The 16888-nt window shown below is 39.1% G+C and overlaps 2 protein-coding genes across 2 annotated transcripts in view; both read right to left on the reverse strand.

Moving 5' to 3' along the window:
* Positions 1-5310, reverse strand: part of LOC127436440 (synapsin-3-like) — a 116059-nt gene extending 110749 nt beyond the window's left edge. The window contains exon 1 of the mRNA XM_051690585.1: positions 5252-5310. The gene's annotated coding sequence lies outside the window, so the exon portion shown is untranslated. The remainder of the gene's footprint in view (positions 1-5251) is intronic.
* Positions 5311-6571: 1261 nt separating this feature from the next.
* The window catches only part of LOC127436566 (uncharacterized), a 53442-nt gene continuing 43125 nt past the window's right edge, over positions 6572-16888 (reverse strand). The window contains exons 24-28 of the mRNA XM_051690844.1: positions 11995-12091; positions 11818-11905; positions 11608-11738; positions 7990-8132; positions 6572-7851 (exon numbers count right to left, since the gene is read on the reverse strand). Coding sequence (XP_051546804.1) covers positions 6725-7851; positions 7990-8132; positions 11608-11738; positions 11818-11905; positions 11995-12091 — 1586 coding nt within the window. The 3' untranslated portion in view covers positions 6572-6724. The remainder of the gene's footprint in view (positions 7852-7989; positions 8133-11607; positions 11739-11817; positions 11906-11994; positions 12092-16888) is intronic.

Consider the following 16888-nt stretch of genomic DNA (forward strand, 5'->3'; position numbering starts at 1 on the left):
TCGCCTTGTTGTACCAACACAAAGAGGCACCAAAACACTTTCCCGAACTTTCGGATTCATCATACCACGTTGGTGGAACGACCTTCCCAACTCCATCCGTGAAGCTGACTCACACTCTACCTTCAAAAAATGGATAAAAACACATCTTTTCGGGGGCCTGGGTAGCTCAGTGGTAAAAGATGCTGGCTATCACCCCTGGAGTCACAAGTTTGAATCCAGGGCGTGCTGAGTGACTCCAGCCAGGTCTCCTAAGCATCCAAATTGGCCCGGTTGCTAGGGAGGGTAGAGTCAAATGGGGTAACCTCCTCGTGGTCGCTATAATGTGGTTCGTTCTCAGTGGGGTGTGTGGTGAGTTGTGCGTGGATGCTGTGGAGAATAGCGTGAAGCCTCCACACGCGCTATGTCTCCATGGCAACGCGCTCAGCAAGCCACATGATAAGATGCGTGGATTGACGGTCTCAGACGTCAACTGAGATTCGTCCTCCGCCACCCGGATTGAGGCGAGTCACTACGCCACCACGAGGACTTAGAGGGCATTGGGAATTGGGCGTTCCAAATTGGGGAGAAAGGGAAAAAAATAAAAATAAATTAAAAAAAAAAACATTTTCCTTGTTGCACTTTATTCTGTTTTTAATACTATTCTGATGCTAGTGAAACTTTGTAATACGGCACTTTTCGTTCCACTGTCTCCTTAAGATGATTCGCTTATGTGTTCCTCTTTTGTAAATCGCTTTGGATAAAAGCGTCTGCCAAATGAATAAATGTAAATGTAAAAGGAGGATCTCACAGAAGGTTTTGCCCTATAGTATCAAGAGTTCAGTCATTCCTTTACAAAAGGATTTTTAAAGGGGCTTTCCTTCCAAATCCCTGCAGGAATGATACACTGGCTGTTTCCAGAATTCCCCAGCACACTCACACACGTTCAGTTGTAGAATGTCGGCAGTGACTGTCCTCAGGTGGCGTCTCTTGCAGCAGATGGCACGCGCCGTAGCGTCCAACCCACCGCAGAGACATACCCATCAAACTGAACTAATATTACAGAATCATTGCTTGTTCAATCAGGCAATCACGGAAAATAGATCATTAGCAACAAATGAGTTTACGTGCCACAAGGGCTGCGAACCCAGAACCGGGACTTATTTGGAAATGGTTCTAAAAATTCTAAACTTTTATTTTTGAGTTAAGATTTAGTTATTACTGTATTTATACTGTAACTGGCATGACATAAATAAATACAAATATACGATATGTCTTCATTTAGACATATTATTTGTTCAAGTAAACGTGTGTGAGTGTTTTATCTGTTTGAACAGACGAACAGTAGAGTGACACCTGTAGGTTGAGACAACAGCCAAATCCATTTCAAATAATTTCAAAACGGATCATGAGACCCTGCTGACTGTATGCAAGATGTATATCCTCATGCATGACATAAAAGTCACTTATTAAGTCACAGATTAGTTCAACTGTAATATGTCGTTGAGGAGCAGAAAGCTTTCACAAGCTTTAATTCTGCACGTCCAAATTGCAGCATCTGCTGTATAATGATGCCACGAGCAGATGACTAAAGCAGAACAGAACACATTATAGCGGAGAAGTTCTTACATTCAGAGAAATAGTTTTGAGTCAAACTGCGCTGTGCATCTGTGTGTGTCACAGTGTGCAGCGTTAATGTGCATGTCATTACAGTGCAGAGCTAAAAATACTGAACACACCGCAGGAAACGAAAAACCCTTGACGGATTAGACAGATCATGCAAAACTCCTCGAATCTCATGCTGAATCATAGAAGATGCCAAAACTTTCCTCACACACATCATCTAAACACACCTACAAATTCAGTCATCATTTACTCAACATCATGTTCTTCCAAATCTGCAACATGGACTATTTCAAGGATTATTCGTCGGTTTAAGGAAGTGACATCTTTGTCCCAAACTCAATCAAAACAACAGCGGGAGGTGCTTCATTCATAGTGACTTCAACACGATTAACGTTACTAACATTTAGACATTTGTAATCGAATGCCATTATTAAAATGTGGACCATAGGGGGGGCCTGGGTAGCTCAGTGGTAAAATACGCTGGCTACCACCCCTGGAGTTCACTAGTTCGCTAGTTTGAATCCAGGGTGTGCTGAGTGACTCCAGCCAGGTCTCCTAAGCAACCAAATTGGCCCAGTTGCTAGGGAGGGTAGAGTCACATGGGGTAACCTCCTCGTGGTTCGTTCTCGGTGGGGCGCGTGGCAAGTTGAGCGTGGTTGCCGCGGTGGATGGCATGAAGCTCAACAAGCCACGTGATAAGATGCGCGGGTTGACAGTCTCAGACGCGGAGGAAAACTGGGATTCGTCCTCCGCCACCCGGACTGAGGCAAATCACTGTGCGACCACGAGGACTTAGAGTGCATTGGGAATTGGGCATTCCAAATTGGGAGAAAAATCCAAAAAATAAAAAATAAAATAAACAAAATGTGGACTATGTTGTTCGGTGGCTGGATGATATCGGGATGCCTGGAACTGATGGAAATTAAAGTGCTTAGATTGTCGAAAGAGCAACCACAAATAGATGCATGAATGGCAACAGTGAAGGAGATGGCTGGATATGTTAAGTACTTTGAGGTAGAACGATATATCGGTTTTACCGATTAATCGGTGCCGATAGTTGCTTTTTGGAACTATCGGTTATCTGCAAAATCTATGCCGATAGTTGCCAATAGTTTTAATCTAGTGAAGGTAGGCTATAAAAAGCTTAATTTGGTAAATACTTAAATATAGAGGATTGTAACGAAGCAAAAGTCTCATTTCAGTCGCTGATGTATTCCGGGCTTGTTTATAATTAAAAGTCCCACATTATGCACCAAATTGTATTCTTCTGGTTATTGTGTGATTTTGGTTGCACAATAAAGTGCATCAGGGATTTTATTCATTTAATTAGTTTTTTTTACATTCTATAAATTCTATAAACAAATTTTAAAACTATCGGCCGATTAATCGGCTATCGGCCTTTTCCACCACTTTATTTATCGGTCGACGTCTAACAATACTAACAACCACGGACTAAAAATGGTTTAAGGAACGAAAACGTAAACCGAAAACTAATTACATTTTTTTGCACAATGTAACCGAAAACGGGAACTAAATCACTTTCGATTGGTCCGGAGTGAAAACATTATTTTCAAATGCTGGTAACTGGTTAATTTTGTTCTGATATTTTTATTTCATTAAACCAAAGTCCAAAGGGTTTATCACAGTAATTTTTAGGAATTACACCACTTTCTGTTGCCCGAAAAAAATTTGGCTTCTCTCTTTTTAGTTGAACATGCTGTAACAAAGTTCTATATATGTGGACAAGGAGGAAGCGGAGGATGGAAGCTTCAACTCAAACAGTAAGCTTTATTTACACACTCATCAGATAAATAGCTTGTCAGCTTAACATAAGCACACGCAGTCAGCTTGGTATGTCTCTCTCTCCTCTCCTCTGGCGTGGTTCCTCCTTATATCGCTCTCCCCAGTGCTTACTGCCATCAGAAACAGGTGTTAGACAGCGCTCAGGTGTGTGCACCCTTACCGCTTTCTCTCTCTCTCTGGATGAATGCTCGACCACGCCCCCGCCACCACACATGTCCTTTGATTCTTAAGGACACCGCTAGTTAGGGGGGTCTGGGTATCTCAGCGAGTATTGACGCTGACTATCACCCCTGGAGTCGCGAGTTTGAATCCAGGGCATGCTGAGTGACTCCAGCCAGGTCTCCTAAGCAACCAAATTGGCCCGGTTGCTATGGAGGGTAGAGTCACATGGGGTAACCTCCTCGTGGTCACTATAATGTGGTTCTCGCTCTCGGTGGGGTGCGTGGTGAGTTGTGCGTGGATGCTGCAGAGAATAGCATGAAGCCTCCACACGCACTAGGTCTCCGCGGTAACGCGCTCAACAAGTCACGTGATAAGATGCACGGATTGACGGTCTCAGACGTGGAGGAAACTGAGATTCGTCCTCCGCCACCCGGATTGAGGTGAGTCACTACGCCACCATGAGGACTTAGAGCACATTGGGAATATGCAGTTTCTGCTCAGAACGAACTGAAATTAAAAACATTTCATTTTCAGTCCCTGCTAACAACGGTAGCACACATCTTTTCTCTGGTAGGTGAATGTGTGCCAAGTATTTCTTTACATGCTCTAAAAGTGACTATAGATTGCTCCCATTTTCATGAATGAAGTTATTTACATTTAGCAGATGCTTTTATCCAAATGAGGAACATAAGCAATTTGCCATAGCGTAGTGACTCATCTCAATCCGGGTGGAGGAGGACGAATCTCAGTTGCCTCCGCGTCTGAAACCGTCAATCCGCGCATCTTATCATGTGGCTTGCTGAGCGCGTTACCGCGGAGACATAGCGCGTGTGGAGGCTTCACGCTATTCTCCGCGGCATCCACGCACAACTCACCACGCGCCCCACCGAGAGCGAGAAACACATTATAGCGACCACGAGGAGGTTACCCCATGTGACTCAACCCTCCCTAGCAACCGGGCCAATTTGGTTGCTTAGGAGACCTGGATGGAGTCACTCAGCACACACTAATAAAGTCCTTGACTAGTAAAACAGATCATTTAGCATACTGTAATGTCTGGTGCATATATATGTGACATTCACTGAAAGTCTTTCTGTGTTTTGCATAACTGTTAAAATGACAAACTATTAGTGATGTTATCAGGATTAGGGTTGGATATTCTACACAGACTTCATCACTGATAGACTCGTTTTCAAACTTTAGTGTTACACTGTAAACAGTAGAACAGTCCAGTCCTCCACTGACGCTGCTTCCATTCAAATGATGAACGTGAGCGTTTCGGGTGACGTCACGAAGCGTCTGGATGGTCGCGTCGCGTCATCTGCCGCGTGCACGTTCTTGTTTAAACACGCATGAATCGCTGTGTGAAGTAAATCTATCAACAATCATACATGAGAAAGAAAGCGTTTCCCCTTCAGAAACATACAATAAACTCTATAATAAACGAAGATTTATTCAGAGAACAAAATATTTTTCAAGAGGTGTTCAGATTTCTATTTTCATGATGAATGATGATAATATTATGAATGGATAAAGCAGAATTGAATGAAAGCGGCTGATTTAACAGATCAACACATGGATCACACAACATCTTTATAGATCCACACATCAATACCTGTAGTAAATTCATTATAATACAATTCATTGTTAAAAATAAATAAAAACGACGATTTGATTTATTTACCTCAGAAGCGTCTGTGCTCGTGCTACACCGACTCCAGCAGCAGCAGCGCTCGCGCTCACGGCGCATGACGGGAACGTGCCCGACTCGCCGCATTAATTCACTCGCATCTGATTGGACGAGCCGTCTCACCTCATGAATATTTAAAAAAGGGACACAGAGACGCGCATGCGCAGAGCGGAGACGGATGCGCTCACTGCGCTGCTCAAATCTGACTCTGCGGAGATAAGTGTCATCGATTTGTGTAAATACGAGGGGCGTAGATTCCGGGGGGGGGGGGTTACCCACCCATAATCAAAACAATTGATCACAATAAACCCATCTTTTTCTTCATATTTTTGCTTCGTTCTCATAAAGTAGAATATACCTGTAATATCACTCAAGTACTGAACATTATATTCTTCATTATTGGTATTTATTGGTACTTCTGGTTTGGTTTTGGCAGTGGAATTGTAACGACTTTGTGTGAAATGGACAACTGTAGCAGACATTTATCACAGATAATATTGAACTGTAGAAACAGAAGTCAGTTTATTGTGAAATATTCCGATGTATACAAATACGAAAGTAGTTTAAGGATGAAGGGAGACTCGTTTGCGATATTCACAGTGTATCATGGGAGTGCAGTCAGGCTTGTTTGGCGGGCTTTCTTGGCCGCAGTTCTCCGATTGGTGGATTTTTCTCTGATGGATCATGGGTAATGTAGTTGTTCATCTATAGTAAAGTATATTTAAACAATGAAGATGAAATAACACAGACTGAAGCATATTCTATCGACGAACAATCACGGAGTTCACGGTAGAACTGTCTTTAAAAGTTTGTAAGCTATCGGTAAAAATCGATTTGTCTATGGAAAAACTGAATAGGACTTTTACTTCCGGAACCAGACTGTTGCGTTCCATAGCATTTGGCTGAAGTCTGGTGCGAGTCCCCGTTCAACCAAAGGAAACAAAGCAATGCTGGCACTCATTTGGCTGAGCATTGGCTTGAGTCTGGCCAACCATAATCGTCTGAGATCTGGGCTAAGCCCAGTTTGCCCAAGAAAGAAAAAGACGAGCTGTCGGCTGAATTGTGGCGTGATTGCGGACAAACACAAGAAGACATGCTTTTGGCTTATTTCTGGCTGGAGTGAGTCTGTGTTTACAAGAGATGAGAATCGGAATATGAATATATGAAGAATATGATGCACGACACATGATGTAGAAACAAAACAAGTATGTGAAGAATACTGTGAACAGGTGTCATATCAGGACAGTTCGGGTGGCTTCATGTTACTTCCCAGAAGATTCTTTCTCAAACAGAGACAGATACACTTTTGCTCAACTGATAAAAGATTTATTGAACGCAGTTGTAACACAAATACTTTCATTTTCACACACCGCAGGGATAATACTACACATAACACAACAATTGTATTGTAACTTAATTGACTTTAAATTATAACCAGTGATGTGATGTCCACAACAGATAGCTAAATCACTGAATAACACAGCGTTTCTCCTGCGCTGGGGTTTTGGAGGCATTGCGTGGGCTGTTCTCTGCGTTACGGTCTCTGTTTGAGTTGTTTTCTGGGTGATAATGTGGATGGACACTTTGATGAGAGGAAGCCGTTGAAGAGATCGACACTTGAAGAGATTCACTGCAGTGAGACACATTCTGAGCGGGTGAGACCAACGCATCGTGAGACACTGAGGGTCTGTTCAACTCAACGGGAGGTGACGGGACCGGATAGGATGACATGTCCAGATCTCCAGTCTTAGTTGAGTATTTTACCACAGTATTCAGAGCATCCGTGGACTCACTTCCCAACTCTTCAAATATCATTGACTTCTGTGACACAGAACCGGAAGGTGACTCCAAAGCACTAGGGGTCAGAGTGGCTTTTTGGACATTCCCAGAGTAATGCTGGACATCAGGGGTCTCTGAAAGTCTCAAGACTTCCACATTACGCAATGGGACAACTGGCCGAGGCTGGACACCGGACTGAAGTGGTTTTATAACGGGAGTATCGTCACTTTTCTGAGTCATTGAAGCTTGATTGAGAGTTTTTGGAGCTTCTGAGGCAGGAACAAGAGTGGAGAAGCCCTGAGCTGTATGTGATGTTGAGCTCAAAACAGTAATGAGAGGGTTTGTTTCTCTGAAGGAGCTAGGAGAGGATGCAGTAAGTTCTGGGTCAGGAGCAGAACCTGCTGTCGCTGTGGTGTGTAAATTGACAGAGTTTTGCTTAAAATCTGTGACTTCAAGCGTTTGGCTGGTTTCCTTTACATTTACCTGAGCGATACACGTCGTGACGGATACGACATGAGCATTAGGACTGGACTGAACAACAGGTGCTGCTTCAAACACGTTTTTCTCCTCATACGTAACAAGGAACTCTGGGTAAACCTGTGACCTGTCAAACACCACAAAAACGGAGGGATGATGTGGATCGTTCACACAACTGTCGTACAGATTTCCTTTGGCATCTTTGGTTGGAGGACAGCGAAAACTGGCTTTTCCTCTGGTGTAGAATCCAAGCAACACCCTGCACACAAACATCATCCTCACTCCACACCCGCTGGTGTTCTCATGGGAATACTGTGCGTCTTTTGAGAAATAAATCCCTGCCAAAAATCACAAAGGACAAAGAGATGGGTACAAACAACTTTTGTTCTTTTGTTCAACTTTTGGGTGATTAAATAATGACAGAATTCTCATTTTTAGGTGAACTGTCACCTGTGTTTAATTTACAGAAAGCGCACCTTGTCCATATACTGCTGCCCGAGACACCTCAAAGTCAACGTTTCTGTGACATACTGCATCCACAAGAGAGGATTTGGTGCCGTGGAATAAAAGACGCTCACCAAATTTCTCATTGTTTGCTTTTCTTATTTCTTCTTTTTTCCTGAGGAGAAATTAATGTTTAGCAAATTAGCAAATTCTGTGCTAGAGTGAAAGTTCGATTACAGATTTGTGATTAATCCATATTTATTCATCTGTCTGTCTCTCTGTCTCTTTTTTTATCTATCTATCTGTCCTATCTATCTATCTATCAGTCTGTCTATCTATCTATCTGTCCTATCTATCTATCAGTCTGTCTATCTATCTATATGTCTGTCCTATCTATCTATCTATCAGTCTGTCTATCTATCTATCTATCTATCTATCAGTCTGTCTATCTATCTATCTGTCTGTCCTATCTATCTCTGTCCTATCTATCTATCTATCTGTCCTATCTATCTATATATCTATCTATCAGTCTGTCTATCTATCTATCAGTCTGCCCTATCTATCTATCTGTCTATCTTGGTCTGCCCTATCTATCTATCTGTCTGTCTGATCTATCTATCTATCTAGGTCTGTCCTATCTATCTATCTATCTATCTATCTATCTATCTATCTATCAGTCTGTCTGTCTGTCTGTACTATCTATCTATCTATCTGTCTGTCTATCTATCTGTACTATGTCGGTCTGTCCTATCTATCTATCTATCTGTCTGTCTATCTATCTATCTATCTATCTATCAGTCTGTCTATCTATCTATCTGTCTGTCCTATCTATCTCTGTCCTATCTATCTATCTATCTGTCCTATCTATCTATATATCTATCTATCAGTCTGTCTATCTATCTATCAGTCTGCCCTATCTATCTATCTGTCTATCTTGGTCTGCCCTATCTATCTATCTGTCTGTCTGATCTATCTATCTATCTAGGTCTGTCCTATCTATCTATCTATCTATCTATCTATCTATCTATCTATCAGTCTGTCTGTCTGTCTGTACTATCTATCTATCTATCTGTCTGTCTATCTATCTGTACTATGTCGGTCTGTCCTATCTATCTATCTATCTATCTATCTATCAGTCTGTCTGTCTGTCTGTACTATCTCTGTCAGTCTGTCCTATCTATCTATCTATCTGTCTGTCTATCTATCTGTACTATGTCGGTCTGTCCTATCTATCTATCAGTCTGTATATCTATCTATCTGTCTGTCTATCTATCTATCAGTCTGTCTGTCTGTCTGTCTATCTATCTGCATGTCTGTCTGTCTGTCTGTCTGTCTGTCTATCTATCTATCTGTACTATGTCGGTCTGTCATATCTATCTATCTATCTATCTATCTATCTATCTATCAGTCTGTCTGTCTGTCTGTACTATCTCTGTCAGTCTGTCCTATCTATCTATCTATCTGTCTGTCTGTCTGTCTGTCTGTCTGTCTATCTATCTGTACTATGTCGGTCTGTCCTATCTATCTATCTGTCTATCTATCTATCAGTCTGTATATCTATCTATCTGTCTGTCTGTCTATCTATCTATCAGTCTGTCTGTCTATCTATCTATCTGTACTATGTCGGTCTGTCCTATCTATCTGTCTATCTATCTATCAGTCTGTCTGTCTATCTATCTATCTATCTATCTGTACTATGTCGGTCTGTCCTATCTATCTGTCTATCTATCTATCAGTCTGTCTGTCTATCTATCTATCTATCTATCTGTACTATGTCGGTCTGTCCTATCTATCTATCTGTCTATCTATCTATCAGTCTGTATATCTATCTGTCTGTCTATCTATCTATCAGTCTGTCTGTCTATCTATCTATCTGTCTATCTATCTGTCTGTCCTGTCTCTGTTGGTCTGTCCTATCTATCTATCTATCTGTACTATGTCGGTCTGTCCTATCTATCTATCTATCTATCTATCTATCTGTACTATGTCGGTCTGTCCTATCTATCTATCTGTCTATCTATCTATCTATCTGTCTATCTATCTATCTATCTATCTGTCTGTCTGTCTGTCTGTCTATCTATACTATCTCTCTATCTATCTATCTGTCTATCTATCTATCTATCTGTCTGTCCTGTCTCTGTCGGTGTGTCCTATCTATCTATCTATCTATCAGTCTGTCTATCTATCTATCTGTCTGTCTGTCTGTACGTACTATCTATCTATCAGTCTGTCTATCTATCCTATCTCTGTCGGTCTGTCCTATCTATCTATCTATCTATCTATCAGTCTGTCTATCTATCTATCTGTCTGTCTGTCTGTACGTACTATCTATCTATCAGTCTGTCTATCTATCCTATCTCTGTCGGTCTGTCCTATCTATCTGTCTATCTACCTGTCTATCTATCCTATCTCTGTCGGTCTGTCCTATCTATCTATCTGTCTGTCTGTCTGTCTGTCTATCTATACTATCTCTCTATCTATCTATCTGTCTATCTATCAGTCTGTCTATCTATCTATCTGTCTATCAGTCTGTCTATCTATCTATCTGTCTGTCCTGTCTCTGTCGGTGTGTCCTATCTATCTATCTATCTATCAGTCTGTCTATCTATCTATCTGTCTGTCTGTCTGTACGTACTATCTATCTATCAGTCTGTCTATCTATCCTATCTCTGTCGGTCTGTCCTATCTATCTATCTATCTATCTATCAGTCTGTCTATCTATCTATCTGTCTGTCTGTCTGTACGTACTATCTATCTATCAGTCTGTCTATCTATCCTATCTCTGTCGGTCTGTCCTATCTATCTATCTATCTACCTGTCTATCTATCCTATCTCTGTCGGTCTGTCCTATCTATCTATCTGAACGTTCTATCTATCTGTCTGTCCTATCTATCTATCTCTGTCGGTCTGTCCTATCTATCCATCTATATATCTGTCTGTACGTTTTATCTATACAATAAACTTCTAGCTTATTGCAAACTTTATACAGGCTAAAACATATAAAACAATATAAACATTTCAGGCAAAGCTTTTTCAAGCCAGTATTAAAGTTTGCCTTTACAAACTTTTCTAGTTCAAAACAAAGGTTTCAATAAGCTTGTTTGAGATGAGCAAGACGGGAAATTACTTGCTGACGACACAGCTTAATGCTCACTGGCTTAGACAACCATGATGCTTTGTTCTTTTTTTAAATGTTTGATTTTTAAATCTGATATTTTGTTTTTATGTGTATAATTTATGTATGAATATTCTCAACACTTTGACAGTGCGATCTCTGTCTGGGATATGTGATTGTTATCATATTTCTTCATGTCTTTATTAAACTAAAAATGGATGGAAAGACAGGTCTTATGGGGAAAATTAAATAACAGTTACATTGAGTGTTCATCACATTTATTTTAAATTAAAAGCAAGATCATTTATATTATATCTACTTTATCAGCAACATAGCATGAACGTGAATCACATGATTTCTACTTTTGATCTTTCAGGTGTCTGATCCACCACGAGAAGCGAGAAATGTCCGACTTGACAACTAATTTCACTCCTCCCATGACTGTAGCCGTCTACTCTCGTCTGCTATCAAGGCAACTGGCATCTCAAACGAGCCTATTGATAACTCTTCTGAATGATGTCAAACGGACACCCACATCATAAAGTTTTCCCAGAGTTCCCTGTTTTGCACACGCTCAATCTGTCGGATAGTAAAACTTCCCAGAGATTCATTAAAGAGATCCTGAACTCTCCTATAATCTCTGTGAGATGGTGGGAGATGAACTCTCTGCAAATACACAAGAGAGAACGATGGATGAGAAACTGTACGTATCGAGTAGATGAAAAAACAAGATGATACTTTCAACCTGAAATCCAGAGTCAGGAATCGCTGTTTGGTCCCAAAATCCAGGAACACCTTTAGAGAAGTGAAGCCTGGCATTGGTGTGTTTCTCACTGCAATCGGAGAGAAAATTAGACAAAATGTCACAAAACAACAGGAAGATTAATTTTATCTGTAATGCAGGAAAGTAGTGTGTCATCACCAGTTTCTGGCAGTATTGATATCGACTGAAGACACAAACACGGGTCGACGTCTGACAAGTCGCTCAGTCCCGCTCACTTCATTTCTCTGTTTCATATCTGTGAAGAAGATTATCAGTAATTATCTGATTTCATTAGTTTCATTCAGACATCTCAGCCAATAATTCAGACATACTGTAATTTTGGCCATTTGTGGAGTTCAGCAGTATAGAAATCTAAAACAATCAATAGATAGATTTTATAGAAAACGCTGCTTTGGGCTTGATCCAGCGCTGTGATTAGTTCAGATCACCATAAATACAATATATATGAGAAAACAAGTATGTGTGGTTACTGGAAAGATATTTGCAGATTTACTAAAATCAGAACCATAATGACTAATTTAATGATCAAATCAAATCTGTTTGTAACTTTGTTTTTTATAGAATGTGAGCACTACAGAATTAGTTGAAGTCAGAAGTTTACATACACTTAAGTTGAAGTCATTAAAACTCATTTTTTAATCACTCCACAGATTTAATTTATCAAACTCTTGTTTTGGCAAGTCGTTTAGGACATCTACTTTATGCATGACATGAGTAATTGGAGGTGTACCTGTGGATTTATTTTAAGGCCTACCTTCAAACTCAGTGCCTCTTTGCTTGACATCATGGGAAAATCAAAAGAAATCAGCCAAGACCTCAGAAAAAAATTGTGGACCTCCACAAGTCTGGTTCATACTTGGGAGCAATTTCCAAACACCTGAAGGTACCACGTTCATCTGTACAAACAATAGTACGCAAGTATAAACACCATGGGACCACACAGCCATCATACCGCTCAGGAAGGAGACGCATTCTGTCTCCTAGAAATTAATGTAGTTTGGTGTGAAAAGTGCAAATCAATCCCAGAACAACAGCAAAGGACTTTGTGAAGATGCTGGAGGAAACAGGTAGACAAGTATCTATATCCACAGTAAAACGAGTCCTATATTGACATAACCTGAAAGGCTGCTCAGCAAGGAAGAAGCCACTGCTCCAAAACTGCCATATAAAAGCCAGACTACAGTTTGAAAGTGCACATGGGGACAAAGATCTTACTTTTTGGAGAAATGTCCTCTGGTCTGATGAAACAAAAATTGAACTGTTTGGCCATAATGACCATCGTTATGTTTGGAGGAAAAAGGGTGAGGCTTGCAAGCCGAAGAACACCATCCCAACCGTGAAGCATGGGGGTGGCAGCATCATGTTGTGGGGGTGTTTTGCTGCAGGAGGGACTGGTGCACTTCACAAAATAGATGGCATCATGAGGAAGGAAAATTATGTGGATATATTGAAGCAACATCTCAAGACATCAGACAGGAAGTTAAAGCTTGGTCGCAAATGGGTCTTTTAAATGAACAATGACCCCAAGCATACCTCCAAAGTTGTGACAAAATGTCTTAAGGACAACAAAGTCAAGGTACTGGAGTGGCCATCACAAATCCCTGACCTCAATCCAAGGAGGTCTACAAACCTGACTCAGTTACACCAGTTCTGTCTGGAGGAATGGGACAGAATTCCAGCAGCTTATTGTGAGAAGCTTGTGGAAGGATACCCAAAACATTTGACCCAAGTTAAACAATTTAAAGGCAATGCTACCAAATACTAACAAAGTGTATGTAAACTTCTGACCCACTGGGAATGTGATGAAAGAAATAAAAGCTGAAATAAATAATTCTCTCGACTATTATTCTGACATTTCACATTCTTAAAATAAAGTAGTGATCCTAACTGACCTAAGACAGGGAATGTGTTCTACGATTAAATGTCAGGAACTGTTTAAATGTATTTGGTTAAGGTGTATGTAAACTTATGACTTGAGCTGTAAGTTGCTATGTCAAATCTTTTGACAGTTTGAGTAAAACAACAGCAGCAAAACAGAAAACTGTAACATGATCAACACTTGCTGAAATAGTCATCAGAAATACAACACATACAGACAATAACAATAACAGACAGAACACTAGGGCTGAAATGATTAGTCAACGTTACGACAACTTCGACAATAAAAAAATTGTCAACAAATATTTTTTTGTGGAATAGTCATTTGATGTCATTTAACGTAACATGAGATCACATTAAACTCTAATGATGACGTGTGAGAGCAGCACTGCAGTTCACGACTGACGGAGGAGAGGAAGAATTACACAGATCACAGATGCACTCTAAACTTTCCAAACAGCTTCAGCTGATGTACATCACAAAGTATGAGGGAATTATAAAAATACAAAATAAGTAAATACAGAAGCACTCTTGTTGTGGAATAAGTGGAGCCGGAGCTCTTTAAAGGAAACACCCCAGCGTTACATCTTTAATGCGGTTATATTTAATGCGTTACATCTTTAATGCGGTTATATTTAATGCGTTACATCTTTAATGGGGTTATATTTAATGCGTTACATCTTTAATGCAGTTATATTTAATGCGTTACATCTTTAATGCGGTTATATTTAATGCGTTACATCTTTAATGCGGTTATATATAATGCATTCTATTTAATGCATTACATCTTTAATGCGGTTATATTTAATGCATTACATCTTTAATGCAGTTATATTTAATGCGTTACATCTTTAATGCAGTTATATTTAATGCGTTACATCTTTAATGCAGTTATATTTAATGCGTTACATCTTTAATGCGGTTATATTTAATGCATTACATCTTTAATGCAGTTATATATAATGCATTCTATTTAATGCATTACATCTTTAATGCGGTTATATTTAATGCATTCTATTTAATGCATTACATCTTTAATGCGGTTATATTTAATGCATTACATCTTTAATGCAGTTATATATAATGCATTCTATTTAATGCATTACATCTTTAATGCGGTTATATTTAATGCATTACATCTTTAATGCAGTTATATATAATGCATTCTATTTAATGCGTTACATCTTTAATGCGGTTATATTTAATGCGTTACATCTTTAATGCAGTTATATATAATGCATTCTATTTAATGCATTACATCTTTAATGCGGTTATATTTAATGCATTACATCTTTAATGCAGTTATATATAATGCATTCTATTTAATGCATTACATCTTTAATGCGGTTATATTTAATGCATTACATCTTTAATGCAGTTATATATAATGCATTCTATTTAATGCGTTACATCTTTAATGCGGTTATATTTAATGCGTTACATCTTTAATGCAGTTATATTTAATGCGGTTACATTTAATGCATTACATCTTTAATGCAGTTATATATAATGCATTCTATTTAATGCGTTACATCTTTAATGCGGTTATATTTAATGCGTTACGTCTTTAATGCGGTTATATTTAATGCGTTACATCTTAAATGCAGTAATATTTAATGCGTTACATCTTTAATGCGGTTATATTTAATGCGTTACATCTTTAATGGGGTTATATTTAATGCGTTACATCTTTAATGCGGTTATATTTAATGCATTACATCTTTAATGCGGTTATATTTAATGCATTACATCTTTAATGCAGTTATATATAATGCATTCTATTTAATGCATTACATCTTTAATGCGGTTATATTTAATGCATTCTATTTAATGCATTACATCTTTAATGCGGTTATATTTAATGCATTACATCTTTAATGCAGTTATATATAATGCATTCTATTTAATGCATTACATCTTTAATGCAGTTATATATAATGCATTCTATTTAATGCGTTACATCTTTAATGCGGTTATAATGCAGTTATATTTAATGCATTACATCTTTAATGCGGTTATATTTAATGCATTCTATTTAATGCATTACATCTTTAATGTGGTTATATTTAATGCATTACATCTTTAATGCAGTTATATATAATGCATTCTATTTAATGCATTACATCTTTAATGCGGTTATATTTAATGCATTACATCTTTAATGCAGTTATATATAATGCATTCTATTTAATGCGTTACATCTTTAATGCGGTTATATTTAATGCGTTACATCTTTAATGCGGTTATATTTAATGCGTTACATCTTTAATGCGGTTATATTTAATGCATTACATCTTTAATGCAGTTATATATAATGCATTCTATTTAATGCGTTACATCTTTAATGCGGTTATATTTAATGCGTTACGTCTTTAATGCGGTTATATTTAATGCGTTACATCTTAAATGCAGTAATATTTAATGCGTTACATCTTTAATGCAGTTATATATAATGCATTCCATTTAATGCGTTACAGCTTTAATGCAGTTATATTTAATGCGTTACATCTTTAATGCAGTTATATTTAATGCGTTACAGCTTTATTAAAGATAAAATAATACAGAAGCAGATCATGTAAATAACTACAAACTCTGAAACGGTCATTTCTCTGTGCGGTCAGCCTCTCTTCTATGAGTTGTGTGAATGTCCCGATCTAAGGGGGTGTCACGGGATGCTCATCCCTCGAGCACACATGCTTAATGCAGCTAGATTATAACGTGATGACTCGTGACTTATTGAATCATAATATATGTGTCGCTGTGTGTTTCTTATCATGAAGAAAATTGGCAATATGCAACTTTTTTTATTTTATTTTATTTTATCCCCTTTTCTCCCCAATTTGGAATGCCCAATTCCCACTACTTAGTAGGTCCTCGTGGTGGCGTGGTTACTCACCTCAATCCGGGTGGTGGAGGACAAGTCTCAGTTGCCTCCGCTTCTGAGACCGTCAATCCGTGCATCTTATCACGTGACTCATTGTGCATGACACCGCGGAGACTCACAGCATGTGGAGGCTCATGCTACTCTCCACGATCCACACACAACTTACCACACGCCCCATTGAGAGCGAGAACCACTAATCGAGACCACAAGGAGGTTAACCCATGTGACTCTACCCTCCCTAGCAACTGGGCCAATTTGGTTGCTTAGGAG

The sequence above is a fragment of the Myxocyprinus asiaticus genome, chromosome 47 (assembly GCF_019703515.2).
Source record: "Myxocyprinus asiaticus isolate MX2 ecotype Aquarium Trade chromosome 47, UBuf_Myxa_2, whole genome shotgun sequence".
NCBI lineage: Eukaryota > Metazoa > Chordata > Actinopteri > Cypriniformes > Catostomidae > Myxocyprinus > Myxocyprinus asiaticus.